The sequence below is a fragment of the Perognathus longimembris genome, chromosome 2, assembly GCF_023159225.1.
Source record: "Perognathus longimembris pacificus isolate PPM17 chromosome 2, ASM2315922v1, whole genome shotgun sequence".
NCBI lineage: Eukaryota > Metazoa > Chordata > Mammalia > Rodentia > Heteromyidae > Perognathus > Perognathus longimembris.
This window is the reverse complement of record NC_063162.1, coordinates 147,287,119-147,303,655: the sequence shown is the minus strand read 5'-3', so window position 1 is coordinate 147,303,655 and position 16,537 is coordinate 147,287,119. Positions and strand designations below refer to the sequence as shown.

The 16,537-nt window shown below is 39.4% G+C and overlaps 1 protein-coding gene across 1 annotated transcript in view; it reads right to left on the bottom strand.

The window, feature by feature from the left end:
- Nucleotides 1-7,103, bottom strand: part of Cntnap2 (contactin associated protein 2) — a 1,597,185-nt gene extending 1,590,082 nt beyond the window's left edge. The window contains exon 1 of the mRNA XM_048340407.1: nucleotides 6,962-7,103. Coding sequence (XP_048196364.1) covers nucleotides 6,962-7,058 — 97 coding nt within the window. The 5' untranslated portion in view covers nucleotides 7,059-7,103. The remainder of the gene's footprint in view (nucleotides 1-6,961) is intronic.
- Between the last annotated feature and the right edge of the window lie 9,434 nt (nucleotides 7,104-16,537).

Here is a 16,537-nt window from a genome sequence, read left to right as displayed (position 1 = left end):
ATGTATATGTATACATATATTTATATATAAAATAGTTCACAATTACCACTGGTGTTCCATATGTGTTGAAATGGGTTTACCAGCAAGGGTAAGTATTTTTACCTTTAAATGTTAAAGATATTAGTAATTACAAATTATTTCATTTAATAAATCATATAGTATTTCACCCTTTAAAAGACTCTTTTGTTTGTTCACACTGTATACATTTTTTCCACTTGGGTATTTCTTTCAAATAAGACCATAATGGAATGATGAGGCGGATGCTATAATAATAGTAGAAAATTATGAATCAGAGCAAACTTTTCCTTTTGCATGTTATTTCAACATGACATCTTGGTGCAGTGAGGTGAGCAAACCCTTGTTGGATTTAATTAAATTTTATATAACTTGATTGCAACTTAGATGCACCACAGAACAAGAGTTTGTGAATTTGACAGTGTTTATGTAGGTCACAACTCTATTGCCTGTCATCTTTATAATTCACATTTCACCAGTGCAAATGAATAAGGAGGAAATGTATTACAAAAAGCATAAAAGAAAAAGAAAGAGAAAGAGGAAGGAAGGAAGGAAGGAAGGAAGGAAGGAAGGAAGGAAGGAAGGAAGGAAGGAAGGAAGGAAGGAAGGAAGGAAGGAAGGAAGGAAGGAAAGGAAGGAAGAAGGAAGGATGGGAAGGAGGGAGGGAAGGTGGGAGGGAGGGAGGAAGGGAGGAAATATAGAAAGAAGGAAAGAAAGACTATCAGTTGGCAGGCACTTTTTCACTGGTAAAAATCATTCTCAGAAATTAATTTTACCTCTCTTCTAAACATGAAAACATTAAATAATATATCACTATTCATATTTATGGGAGCATTTTCAACAAACTTAAATCAGAAGGAAAATATAGAATATGGCTCTCAGGAGCCCTTCTGTATTTCTTCAACACATTTATGATATACCAAAAATATGTTATTTTCAGCAAGCAAACTCAGAGCCAAAACTACATCTTTATTTCCAGATTTCCTACTATCAGGGGAGGTTTTAAAATCTGGAGTGTTATAAAAAAAAAAGCCAGTAACTTCAAGCTGTTATTATGAATAGTCTACCACAGAAGAAAGAACAGAATAGGAGTTTAACAAGTTCTTTACAGAAAGTTTACAATTAAGAAAACAATCAGCATTGATTTCAAAATGTGGATGCTGTCTTTGTCTTAAAATAGTTGAGTGAAAACATCTAATTCTTTGTGATTCCCAATAGGGACAATAACATATACATAAAGCAGCAGCTAATTAAAACCTTGTGAAATTTACCCTATAGAATGGAATTGGACATACAGGGGTTAATTTCTAATCAAAGTACGTTTTAATGTAATATTATTTACTGACCACATATCAGAAAATACATGTCAATCATATAAATACTAGAGTAACCTCTACTCAAGGTCATGAGAGGAAAAACAAAAACAAAACTTATTCTGTTTTCTCATACCTGCAGAAATTCATGCACATTTAGTTAAATACTAAATCATTTACTACAGTATTGGTCATTTCAATGTCTCTGGGTTTTTGTTGAGTGCATGAAGTAGTATTCTCTCTAGGTTTTACATTAGGAAGGACTCATAGATCAAAGTCCATATTATCCTTTCTATAATTACGGCTGTATGGAAGCAAGGGGATCTTTTGACTTTATTTCTAAAACTAAACAGACAAGAAGCAAGCACAGTAGGTCTCTCCATGTTAGCACTCTTATTCCAAGGCAAAGTCTCCTCATCTGTCTCCCAGGAGTATTTGTATTTCCAGCAGACAGCCTGGAATAAGGAAGTAGGAAATCATCTTTGAATATCTAAGTCTTTATCACAAAGATATCTAATAGATCTCTCTCATTCTACCTAACTCGGGAAAGGATGAGAACTATTGTCTTGGAGGCCAAATAGAGTTCCCTTCAGGTAAAAAGGATCTGTTAAAATGGAGCTTTATCTCCTCCACATTCCAGCACATCTGTTTTTTCAGTCCTGGAGTTTTAATTGAGAGCCTCACACTTGGTCAATAGACAGACAATCTACACTGTAAGGCGTGTCCTTGCCCCCAGGTTCAACCACCTAACATCAGGAGTTGATCAGAACTAAAATACACAAGTGTTGTAGATTCCAGGAGATGGAAAATTTTAATATGTCTACTGATTACTTTGATGGAGTTAGTCTTTTAAGTTTTTCATTTAAAATGTTAGAAACTTTATAGGGATCATTTTACTATTATTCTTACAGATTACAAGAAAAAAAAGCAATATAGGATTTCCTTCTATTGCCCAATTAGATGATTATAGAAATACACCTTAAGTTTTTTGTATCAATTCTAACATGTGTTTCTTTCTGGGAACACTGATAAGGCTCGATTTCAGCTAATAATGTGGATATGAAGCACTTACTTCATATGGCACCATAGTTTATAGTTATTGTCCTGTACTCTGTTGTTTAGCTCTGCACATAGTAAACATTTTATAAATCCAGGTTGACATGCAAAAACCTTGGAAGTACATGTTTGATTTCTTCATCCTATTGATACCAATAGTTACCTACACAACACGTACAGCTGAGTCTCCACATAACTCAGAAAAGCAAAAGAAATGACAAACTAGATTTAAATAAATAATTCCCAGTCCTAGTGTCTGTTTGGCTTTTTTGTTTGTTTTTTTTGGTATATAATTTACAATAAATAAAAACAATAATATCTAATTTTCAAAAAGAGAATCAAGTAAAGTATGGACACATAATGTTCTCTTATTATCTTCCAATAATAGAATTGGACATATCAGACAAGGAGGCCAATGAACTTTAACAGTTAACTTTTCTCTACAACTATTTATCAATTAGAAAAACTACATTTGAAATGAATGCTAGCTACAGTACTTGGAAGGTGAAAATTGTTGCTACTTTAAACACATTAGGAATGTGTTTTAAAATATAATGCAAATTAAACTATTGAAAATATATCTAAAAATGCCATGCAGTATGTTTATAAATAAAGGTTAATTAGAAAAACCTATATCAAATGTGCATACTTCCTTTAGTTTTGTCATTCATTGATAATACAAGAATAAAACTTGAATGAAACTTCCAATTAGTGTATAATAGTGCCTATGAAAACAAGTTTTTTTTTTTTTCCTGTCCTGGGGCTTGAACTCGAGGCCTAGGCTCTGTCCCAGAGTGTCTTTGTGCTCAAGGTTTGAGTCACAGCACCACTTCCGGCGTTTTCTGGGCAGTTTACTGGAGATGAGTCGCATTGGGACTCTTCTGCCCAGGCTGACTTCGAACTGCAGTCCTCAGATCTCAGCCTCCTGAGTAGATAGGATTATAGGGTGAGCCACCTGAACCCAGCAATAATGACTTTTTTATTAGTTTTCATGAACAACTACCAATGAATTTTAGTGGCTGAAAGCTGATTTTAAGGGTAAATTCTACTTCCTAAGAAAAAACATCGGACTATATTCAAGCTCAATATAAACTGATAATGTCGTTTTAAAAATTCATTTAAATATTATGTATTAAAAGTAACTTTTGGAGGGAGCATATAAGTGGAGAAGAGATAAAATAATTTCTAATGTTGCATTAGCTACAGAAAATGCTTATTCAGGATAGTACCTAACTGAACTTGTAAACAAGTTAAACTCTCTAAATGACACATTAAAAATATAAGTGCCTGCATATTTTAAATAACAAGAGCATTTGATTCCTAGTCTATATTAAATAGCATTACATGTTTACATATTTAAGGAATTATACTAGTATATATATATGCATAACACATATACATGTGTTCATGTACACAGAATATGTGTTAGAAATTATTTGAATCAGTGGAAGGCATATTTCCCGCATATGCGATTAGTGAAATTATAGGTGAATAGCTGTGCAATATAATGTAAGTTGCCCTTTATCAAGCATAGGTATTTAAGTTATAATCCAGTAACCTTTAAGAGTTGAACTCATTAATTACTGACTCAAACCTCACATCAGTGAGAAGTGCACAGTCAGGCTCTCTAACACAAGCTAATAAATACAAGTCCAACAGCAGACCCCCATCCCCCCAAACCTTCATATGCCCTGTCCACACACTTTCACAGGACAGGAAACAAGCGAACAGATCCGTCAGCCACACTTCATTCTCATATATATCACAAAGAAATAATCAGGTTTTCAATTTAATCCAAACTATCAGCTTCTTTGAATTTATTCTCTTACTTACTTCTACAAGATATACTATGAAGTATTCCACTCCATTTCTGGCATGGAGAGAAAGAAAAAAGCCTATTTGAAATTAATTTATTATGAAGTTTAAAAAAATGTGTTAAGGGAGATTTCTGAAAATGCCCACCATATTAAAAGTTACTTAGTAGCAAAAAAAAAAAAAAAATTAGCCCAGTCATCTTATCTCCCAAGTGTGAACTAAAGAAAAACGTTACTTTGGGATTTTCATGCTACTTTTTGTCTCATGATGACCTCTCCTGGTTGAGTTGTTCATTATCTTAGACTCATGGAGCTACTATGTTTTCTACAGTGAATGTCTTTAACATCAACAATTTAACAATCATATAGAGTCATACATAATGTAACTGAACATTTTTACTACGTATAAAACAAAAAAGGGAAATGTAAACAACTGAAAACAGGAAGAGGCCATCAGTCAAGTGCCACAGAACTGTTCTTTAACTCATTTACAGGATATGGGTTAACTGTGAGCTTTAGTTGCACATTTAAGCTAAATTAAATAAAAGTCTACCACAACTAAGCCAATACATAACATATAAACAAAATTTAAAAAGATCTAATTAAATCTTAGCAAGCAATCACAACTGATAAGAAAAAGTAGTGGCTTTTATATTCCCTTCCAGCAAATTCTAACCTCCACAAACTCCGCACATATTTCTGAAATAACAACTGTTTTATCACTGGAAAATATCAAACCAGGGGCTGCACAAACTCTCTTGTGATCCCATCATGAGTGTTTTGAGTTTAATCCTTTGCAATGAAAGCATGCAGGAAGAAGACACATAGAAATCTTTGAAATCCTGGAAATCCTGGAAATTAGGGCCTACAATTAAGCTGTATCACAAATTTAACCTAGAATGAATTTATTTTCAGTGGCAGCACTTTTTCTGTAACCAGATGTTGAGATGGCAACTTAGATTTCATTAGAAGAATTTCTCAAGGATAAAAGTATACATTTCTTTAAACATATCAACGTCATATTTTCAATTTAAATGTAAAATTGGCAAAGGTATTGAAATATAGCTCTTTGAGGATATATATATATATATATATATATATTATGGAGTTTAGTTTTTAAGCTAATTACGAGTTAGATTTCCATTGAGCTATATCACTACCCTTACATACATCAAGGAAAGGAAAGTTAATACAGTAGTTTGGAAGATATGCCAAAATACTCATAATGACATCTTTATGTAGAAGATGCTTGACCATCCTTTCAATTGTGTTTATCATTGGCATTCTTGTCAATTTATACTCTGTAATGTGGACACTGGTATTAAAGTATAGGCAAAGGTGCATTGCTATGTCCAAATCTTACAGAACGTGGACTACATCATTTATGCTGAGTATGGAAGATAGTAAACTTATTCCCCCTCCCCCAATGGAAAACACTTTTTATGAACTCTGGAATCGCTGTGATCAATGTTTACTAACTTACTTAGTCCTTCTCAGAATCAAGTCTGTGCTTCTGAATACTACCCTAAACCCTCAGGGCAATCTTTCCATTGCTTAACTCTTTGTGACCCAAAGGAGCAATCAGTCACACTTTAGAACCATGCACTTCTAAAGTAATGCAGGAAATAACTGAATCTTCTATTTTTTTGAAACCCCCTCAAACATTAATGTGTTTGTTTACAAGGCTAGTTGTTGTTTTTTTTTTTTTAAACCCACAGAGATAGACATTGTGAGCAGTATCATTGCTGGAAAGATCTTTGAAGAAACCTCTTCATTTCTAGAAATCTCCTCACTACTACCTGAATGATGTTTTGGCCCTGGCTGTCCTAAGGGCCTGGCTTGGGTTCATTACTTCAGACTCACAAAGAATGAAAATAATCTTAGCTACAACATTGTCTTCACTGTATGTCTTGAAATTATTTTAATAAGTAGGCACTAAACTGGTATTAACTTTTTAAGGGTGCAAGAAGCCAGGAGGAGGAGGAAGAAGAAGAGGAGAAGAAGAAAGGAAGGAAGGAGGAGGAAGGAGGAGGAGGAAGGAAGGAGGAGGAGGAGGAGGAGGAGGAGGAGGAGGAGGAGGAGGAGGAGGAGGAGGAGGAGGAGGAGGAGGAGGAAGGAGGAGGAGGAGGAGGAGGAGGAGGAGGAGGAGGAGGAGGAGGAGGAGGAGGAGGAGGAGGAGGAGGAGGAGGAGGAGGAGGAGGAGGAGGAGGAGGAGGAGGAGGAGGAGGAAGAGGAGAAGGAAGGCTGGAAGAAGAAATAGGAGGGAAGAAAACCCACGGGTGTCTGTTTAAGATACCCTCCTCTTGGGTTCTCAAAGCCGTGCTCACTGAAGTGGAAACCATACATAAAAACATGAAACTTCTTTTCTTTGCCTCCGTCTCCAGTTGGCCTCCCCCTGACCAACCTAAGTAAAACGCCATCGGCTCCCCTGACACAAACAACTCCCCGGGAGCTGCGCCCCTCGCCGGCCCAGCCTCAGCCAGGCCATGGCCAACACTGGGCACAACTTTCCAGACACGGCGGCGGCGTTGGCGTCGTGGCGAACCCCGCTTCCTCCCCAAGCCCAGCGGGAGCGCGGCGCCCCGGGTTGGGGAGTTTGCTCTGCTGCAGTGGCCGCGAGTGCGTGACGGCCGCGATGCCCACGAACCGAGGGGTTGGGGCGCTTGGGGAGGCGAGCACCCAACGCATGTCGGAGTGGATACCCCGGGGAGTGGAAGCTCACTGCGGCACTGGCCGGGCTCGCCGGCGGGCAGGGCTACTTACGGGACGCGGAGGGGGCCGTCCAGGCTCTGCAGAGGAAGCCGCAGGCAATCCAGAGCGCGAGCACCGCTCGAGAGCCGGCCCGCGGAGCCGCCGGCATCCTTCACCTCCCGGCCGGCCGTACTCCACTCGAGCTCGCTGCGGAGACGCCGTCCGCCTCTCCAGTGGGCTCCTCCGAGCGAGCTGGGCGGTCCTCAAATAGGAGGGCGAGCCAAGCCCCTCCCGCGCGCGCCGCGCGCCCCGCACCCCGCGCCGGGCTCCAGTGCTGGGCTGGGAACAGCGGCGGGAGAGGCTCAGCGGGGCTGCGCTGCCCTCGATCTCCCAGCCAGAGCGACGCCGCGATTCCAACCCAGAAGGAAAAGCAGTGGGGAGGGAAAAAAGAGAGCGGGAGCACCGGAGAGGAGCAGGCGGACACCTACCCCGCCCTCTCCTTCTTGGGGATGGAGAGTAGGGGAGGGGAGGTGGAATCGGAAGCGCAGAGGTTGCAGCGGAGACCGGCCGAGCGACGGGGACCGGGAAGCCGCGGCTGGCCGTGCGGGCAGTGACTGCGCGGGGTTTTCCAGGCGCCCGGGCAGGCAGCTCACATGGGGAGCTTGTGTATGTGCGGGGCGGCGCGCGGCGCACGCTCCGAGGCAGCCACGCGCGGCCCCGCCACGCGTCTCCTCGCTGGCTTGGCGGAGCGAGCGACAGCAGGGGACGCCGCCACTGCCACCGCCGGAGCCTGCAAAGCCGGGTGTGCGGGCGAGGGTGCCGGAGAGGCGGAGGGAAACCCTCCCTTCCCGGTCCCTTCCCCGGCTCCTCCTCCTGCTGCTGCTGCTGCTGCTGCTCCTCCTCTTGTGCGTCCTCCTCCTCCGCCTCCTGCTCCTCCTTACCGAACCCCTCTGGCTGTCTGAATCTTTCGGCCCTGCCCTGGCCTGGCTGGGAGCTGCCGGGGTCGCTCCAGCCGCGGCGGCGGTGGGGGTGGGGGGAGGAGGAGGCGCGCGCCGGGCCCCGGGCGGGAGGTGGTGCTGTCCGCGGTGCTGAAGTTGGCGCTTGGCAAGCGGAATCTTAGAACCCAGCTACGAACCCCACTGCCCTGCGCCCAGCCGCAGAAGGGAGAACCCCCTCGCTGAAGGCCTTCGTGTTTTGCTCCTTTGCTCCCCTTCCGAGAGACAGAGATGGTACAGGCTCCCGGAGCTCCGAGCCCCTGGGAGCCACAATCAGGCGTCCGGCCAGACAGGTCTTTTTCCGAGTGGTCCTAACACCAAGTGATGGATGCACAAACACCCCGGAGCCCAGAGCGAAGAGCGCGGACGCCTCCCATGCAGGTGTCATTACGTGTGTGTAATTAATGGGTTCTCATCCATATGCACGCTCCTGCATATGCACACGTACACAACACACACGCTGCTGCCGGGAAACTACCATCACGCCAAACGTGAACATAAACAGACACCGCCACAACACTGAAATCAATAAGCAGGAGGGGGTGGGGGTGGTGGGTGGGTAGGGGGGTGGTTGATTGCTCCGGGTACCCCCGTGTGACAAGTCCTCGGGATCGAACTCTACAGATACCTGCATATTCTATCCACATTCCACTTTCCACTAATGCATCTCAAGCTCATCTCCCCACTTAACCTCTCTCCACACTCGACCCTGCACATAGTTTACCTCCATCCGGTCTAGATAAAGTGTTTGGGTTCTTATCTCTCTGAAGAAGCCACCCTTCCACGGACTTTACTGACACATGAAGTATCGTCCTTCTTCTAAGTATCTGATGATGTGTGGGGAGGAAGAAGGAGGAGTAACCGCCTCTCAATGTTATGCAATGAATAAGCATTTGCCTTTCAAGAAGAATAAAAATGTTATGGAGACTCTGAGTGTTTTAATGTTATGGCTAGTCCTTAGGTCTACTGTGAACAGGATCGCTGCATAATTAGGATGGTGTTAATGGGCCTGAGTCAGCATTCTTATTTGAGCTTTGTTTCCCATTGATTGAAAAGGATGCTTTGTCCTAGTAAGAACTGCAGATTGAGTAAAATCTAGAAAATAAAGAAGAGAGCAAGATGACCATCGAGGGGAAAAAAAGTGCATGCTCCTGGGATAAAGGTCCTCCCCTGTAAAATAACACATTCTTACTGATTACAAAATGCTCCTTTTCTACTTGAATTTCCTCAGACTGTCAAAAGTCAATGAATACTTGCCAAAACATTCTGGTACCGAACAGCCATCAACCAATTGTTAAGAGCTAAAAGAAACCAATCACAGTGGGAAATACTGTCAGAAAACGCAAGTTATTAGTTGTTTAACTATGTCTACTCTAGCCATCACGTTTATCTCCACTGAAGGGGTATTAAAGTGTTTTTAATCAAAGAAAAACGAGGCAACAATCGAAAGTATTAGCACTTCAGAACATCAATGGATGTCGTTCAAAGAGTATATCAAACAGATTTGTAAAGATTCTATTGCTGCACTGATCCAAATGGGCTGCAATCAATATGCTTACTTCATTATTTTATTACAAAAATGACATACTTGAGAGTATATTTTCTGACATCATTACGATGGGTTTTTAGTCATTTATTTTAATGAATAAAAGCAAACAGAATACAATGTAGCAAAATGTAATACGATGTTTTTGATTAACATATGTAACCACACTGCATAGTATAGTTTTATTTCATTCTAGTATGAACTAGAAAGACACATGTGAGGCAGCCTTAAAACAACAATGAAGTCTTTTAATAAAAATAAATTATGTAAAATTATTAAAATTGTCTGAACATTAAGACAAATTAATAAAAATCTCACAAAGGTAATGAGGATAGTTGAAATGCATTTTGAAATAAACATTTGGAAACATACTTGAATAGGAAAGCGAGACTGTCTCATGAGCATGAGCGCTAAGACCATGCAACTTTAACCCTATTCTTCTTGATTTATGAAAGTCAACAATTTGTCTGACTCATACAAATTAAAGGAAATTTGACCGAGTTGTCTGTTACTGTGATCTGAGTATCTAGACTATGCAAAATATTTTAAGATGAATTTAGGGATATATGCTAAACATCCTATATGTTTCATGTGGGGTTTACTTGACAGAAACATGACTTAAACTTTCATGTTCCCAGTGATATCAGGTTTACAAACTTTGCACTATAGAAAACAAGGTTAGATTATTCCTGAGAAAGAGATCTCAAAGGCGAGAGTTTAGGATATACCATGGCGCACGGCAGTTGAGAGAAAGGGTGGAAAAAGAGGTGGGTAAAATCTTGTGAAAGAGATCTAGGCAAAAGCAAGATGGACATGTAAGTTGCTGAATAAAATACAGAATTTATGCTAATAACAGCAGTAAATAACACTGTGGAGGATTCAAGCAAGCTTCAGGAAGGTTTGATACCAAATCAACACCACTAATCTAAATGGAAGTAGAGAAAAAATGCAGAAATTCTCCAGATATATTTAGAGCTGACACATCTTTTCATACGTATTTCCTGTATTCTGTTCCTGAGATAACCCATAAGAGCATCAAACATGAAGGCAAATTGGTGGTTGATAGATGTGATTTGTATGTAGTGTTACTTCCTTTGGGATAAAACATAAATTTAGATGATCCTCAAGCTTGTCTAACTTGGTACATCCTAGAGGAATTTTGGAAACTTGGTGGGAAAAAAAGGTAACTTGATTATAATAATGGATAAAGAAATGCTGTCATTCATTTGTGTGTGTGTGCGTGTGTGTGTGTGTATGTGTGTGTGTGTTGGTAGTGAGGCTTGAACTCAAGGCCCCACTTGGCTTTTTTCTTTACTCAAGTTTGGCACTCTGCTAATTGAGGCACATGTCTACATTTGGATTTTGGGCTAGTTAATTGGAGGAAAGTGTCTCTTGGGAAAAAGTGAGAGCTTGAGCCTAAGAATTTAGAGTTATAAATATGAGCCATGCATTCTTTGAAGAATATTTATTATTTGATAGGTCATCCAGAAGAATTTTATGGGCTGAAGTTTTTCCCTTGGGTCAATCATGTGTATTATCCCCATAATGATATTTCTAGATAAAGATCACCAAAAGTTTCTTCATTTGACCCAGAGAGAGAGAGAAAAATCCTCTCTTCCATCTATCAGTTAGAGTCAGTGAAAGAAGGAGCAAGCACTCATTGGATTTGGATCATTAAGCTATGTGTGCTATGCACATTCTAAGTATGATGAGCTCATTTCTGAGTTACAGTATCTGAGATCATCGTGGGTCACAACAATTTCTTCATGTTTAAGGTCGTTGTTCAGATACTCAGGAAATTGGACCATAATCAGTGATAATGGCAATCTTGTGAAACCTATAAACCAACTTCTTCATCTCCAGGAATACTAGCAATGAAGACAAGTTGACAAGCCTCATAAACATTATAACATATACATCTGCTGTAACAAATATAACACCAAAGGGGTCAGCCATCAACAACAACATTTATTACTCAGGATTTTGAAGACTTTGTTCCCAGATTGGGTACCTTGCAAGTAAGTATGTGTCTGTTCATTATCAGCCCTACTGTCCAGCTCTGTCTTCACTTGGAGAAACAAACAAATGAACAAGCTCCCTTAAAGAATTGTCCTTGGGACATTATTCCCATTCATGAGGGCTCTTCCCTCATGATCTACAGATAAATAGAATATTCTTTGACTCCATCTGGGAAGGTAAGCTTTTTAAGTCTTTGTTACAGTCTTTTGCTGTGTCCTCAGTTTACACTGTTGAAGGTATGTCATGGAGCAAACTTGGAGGTGATAATTGCTGCCTAAACCTTGCAAGCTAGTTTGTATAGCTACTGCCATAACATTTAAATCTAGCTGCCAGAGTTTCCAGTGCTCTTGATTTCAGGTAAGGATGCATTGATTCACCATGCAACCAGAAATAGGAAGACTTCTTTCACTACTGAAGATCTAAAGATAATTATGGAACTCATAGACGTCCTTTATACCAACTATATAAAGCCAATAATAAATACTGTGTCAGTCTGAGCTATGAGATACTTGTAAAATGAATTGCGAAGATGGTTTAAACTGTATGCTTTAGTATAAGTAGTTTAATGCGCCTTTAAATTTTGTCCCATCGATATAGAAATATTAGTGTTATCCTCATAATTCTGGCATTCAAATATCAGTGTTATTACAAGTTAATGTTAACAAGGTAGTTTTGTAGTATGATTATAATTGATTACACATTGGTCTATTGATTTTCCTGCCTTGTTACTATTTAGCCAGAAATGGACAGCAAAAAAAAAAAAACAGATTATTTTCAACTTATATTTTGTTAACATAATTCACACCTGCTTTAGTATATTGAGTAGACTGACTAAAATTTAGGGGCTGGGGTGTAGCTCAGTGGCAAAGCGCTTGCCTAGCAAGTGCAACGTTCTGGGTTCGATCCCCAGTACCAAAAAAGAAAACACAAAAAAAATACAGTTAAAATTTAGTGTTTCCTTGATAATTTATGAGTTTGATAATCCATGCCTTTTAATACTATAATTGAGGATATAATGTTGGAATTATTCTGATTCTGATGTTATTGTGATTTTTTCCTAAAGAATTTTTCTGATTTTCTCTTTATCTCCTTAAGTTTCTAAGTGCTTAGGCATTGATTTCAGATTGAGCTGGTTCTCACTTAAGGGTAACTTTTCCCGTTCTTAGAAGGATAATAGGAAAGACGATTTTCTAGAGGAGAAGAGATAGTGGATTTAAGATCTTTGAAAAATCTGATCTTTAATTTCATTCATGATTTTTGCATCCTATTTTTTTCCTTTTGTCATGGTTGTTGAAGTCCCTTGGCCCAAAATAATCCTACATATTACATAGTAACAAGAATTAACAGTTATTTGTCTAATTATTCTTGCTTTGCTTATTTACCTTTGAGATTAGACAAACATAGTCACAGCTACTTGTGGAAAGTATTCTTTGGGTACCTGAAGGTACCATCCACCTGCTCATTTTACTACATTTTCTTTAGGGATTTCTGGGGTTTACTCTAAGTTACTAGGTGTGAACTCAAGGTCCTGCACTGTGTAGGTGAGGTGAGGTTTCTTGTTAGGATAATGGAATAACTTGTTAAGCATTGTCTTTTCTGAGACATTTCTGGATCCTTTATGCCCTCATCCTAAAACGCTCAGTAGAAAATAAAAATAATGTGCTAGTCTTTCATATTAAGAATCGCTGAAATAAATTAGCTACAAATTCCTCATTTCCCAAAGTAACTAAATGTACCGGCATATGGGAGAAGTGGACATCTTTAACTGAATAGGAGAAACTTGTATGTATTGAGCTCTGAGGTCTTTCCTTAATCTGTAAATACATTTCAAATTTGAGTAATTATAGACACATGCTAACACTAAAATAGAGTCTAATATGCAGTGCACATTTCATTATAGAAGCTGAAAGAAAAACCTGTTATTCTCTACATCTAACACATTTGAAATATGACAATGGTCATTTTTTTGCAATTCTCAATATCTAGAGTCAATGAGAAAAGCTATTTTGATATTACTTTTTAAAGTCATGTCCTGTGGAAGTGTTATTCACATTCACACTGGAGTGACTAACCCGAAAGATGGGCTCAAGGGAGACTTTTCTGTTCGCTATTCTACTAGAATTCATTACTAAAATTCCATCTGATGCAGAGAGAGATGAATTGAGATGGGAATGGCTCAAACTTACATTTAGGTAGACATTCAATAAACTATTCCTGATTGAAATGCAGCTCTTGTTCTAAGTCATTAATCGGTAGCTCATGTATGTGATCAAAATGCTTTGATAGGAATGCCTTCCATTTTACTAGCTAAGGAACTTTAGGGTTCTTGTATCTGATTTTCATAATATTGATCTTCTGGTAGTAAACATCATGGGGGAATTTTGCCCTGAGGCATTCAACTTTCCCTAAGTGTTCAGTTTGCTTAAGATAAGTAAAACCTGTGTGTGTCCATTGTCTACTGAAAGAGGAGGGTGGACACATAGAAAGTTAAACTGGAAAATGCCAAAGATGTTGAATAGCTTCACAAACACATTGACAAAATCTCAAAGTCATATGAGGACAGTCTCTCACCTTCTGCTCTGTGTGTGTGTGTGTGTGTGTGTGTGTCTGTCTGTCTCTCTCTCTCTATCTATCTCTCTGTGTCTGTCTCTCAATCTTTCTTCTCAAGTTACCAATGCCACATTAAAAATATATGGCACAATCTCTTCCACCCTTTCTCCTTCACAGGGGTTGCTGGCCATTTTCTAGTCACCAAAGCCTGCCTGTGGTAATCACAAGCGAAGGGAGAGGTTTTGCCCTTGGCTCTTCTCCCATGGAAATGGCATGTGCACAGTTCCCATTTGGCTTAAAACAGTTTCATATGCATACATACACACACACACACACACACACACACACACACACACACACACACACGGCCAGTCCTGGGCCTTGGATTCAGGGCCTGAGCACTGTACCTGGCTTCTTTGTGCTCAAGGCTAGCACTCTGCCTCTTGAGCCACAGCCCAACTTCTGGCCATTTTCTATATATGTGGTGCTGAGGAACTGAACCCAGGGCTTCATATACATGAGGCAAGCACTCTTGCCACTAGGCCACAGTCCCATCCCCATTTCTAATTTTCCAGATTCACAAAAGTTCATCCTTTCACAGTTCAGAAAAATCTCTAACCAGAATATCCTTGTGTCAGTTTTGCTGTTGGTGTGGTAAACTACCTAAGAAAAACCGTGGTTAATAGGGATACTTGTTTTGGTTCACAGTTTCAGAAGCGCCAGAACCTGATGGCTTTGTTGCATTTGGGCCTCTTTTCATTTAGGGCCTCATGGCAGAAGGACCTGGAAAACCAATATGCTTCATACATGGTGTCCAGGAAGCAGAAAGACCCAGAGAAGAATACCCAGGAAATCAGATATTCCTTTTATAAGGCATGCTTTAAGTGTGCTACTTCCTTCATCTAACCGTGAACTGAATCTTCTGAGATCCAGTCAAGGTGTCTTCCTCCTTAAGTCGTTCCTGTCTTGTTCTCAGTCATATCACTAAATGCAAATTTCAAAGCTGAATGGTACGTCCCAATTTTCAGTGTTGAAAATAAGCCACAAAGTGATAGTCTCCTACTGCTAGGGTAGAAAATTTTTGTAATAGATAGTTAGTTAAATGACAGGATGACTCTCCTTTCCCAGCCAAACAATATAACTTGTACCACATTGGTTAGGGTTTATTATTCTTTTTTACCTGAAGCAATCTCAAGGTTTCATTTTTGAAATTTAGTATCTCCACTGAGTTCTCTTCTTCTGCTCACTGCAATTGAAAGTAGCTCAAAATTTGACAACATTCTTTATAGTAACTAACAAGCTAATTGTCTACTGCTGGACTGCTCTGAAAAGAGTTAGAAATAGAAATTAACCATTTTTCCTTATTTGATTTTCAAGCCCTTAGAGTGTATGCTACTTGTTTGTGTTGGAACAAAAGAGAATCAAGATGGAAAGGAGAAGATAAAAAGAGGCAGAAGAAAGATGTTCATTTGTTGAAGTAAAGAGAGAAGTCATCCAGGTAATTACAGGCATGAGCCATTTTGTTTATTTAACTTTATTCCCTCAAGAGTTAGTTCCATTGTTCAAGAATTATTTATAGATGAAGGACATTTAAAGCCACAGATGACAGCATTCTATTTCTCAGTTGTGAAGAAACCACTTCACCAAATAAAAATAAATCAATTAAACCAGTCAAACAAAATATCATCAGAGCATGAAACAGTGTATAAAGTCTAAGACCTAAAATCTGTATTCCTGACTTCAGTAATATTAAGTCTATAACATTAAGCACATGAAATCAACATGCTAAAACTGAGTGTAGGGAAATTGCCTTAAACCTTGTTGACTTTTTAGGAGAGGATCACAAAGCCTAAATAGCTACATGCATCTTATCATATAAAATAATATTTATCATAATGAACTTCAGAAAATGGAAACAAGAGGTTTTTATTTTCTTTGTTGCTGTTTTTCTTTTTCTTTTCCTTTTATCTTGTTTGTTCATTTACCTCGCGGGGTGGGGAGGACAGAGGCACCAAAATAGTGGGACAAAGGGTAAACAATTGCAGCTGTGATATTCACTAGACGCCATGTTGAAAATGAACTATACAACTTGTAGGTGGGAACTGTAGAGAAATGTAGGAGACAATAAGGAAAGGGGTGGCTATTCAAAAGCAAATGTACTCTTTATCTGACCTAAGAAACTATAACTTCTCTGTATGTCACCTTTAAAATAAAAACATTTAAAATATTGGTGACTCTGGGTTCAAAGAATAGCAAGAACATTTTAAGAATAATCAAAACGGAGTCAAATTGGTTTGCTACATTTAGGGTGGTTTCATTTTCTTGTAGTTCTGTGAATGCAGAAACTGATCAGTTAACTACCACACCACATCTATAAAATACTAGTGGAAGAATGTCAAAACCATTAGCATTTAATTAATTCACAAATTATAGTTATGAAAAGAACTTAGTATTAAAAACAACTGTTAGGGAAAGGAACAGAAAAAGAAGAGAGAAATTAAAACAAAACAAAAAGTAAATTATGGTTCATTTTTTCTA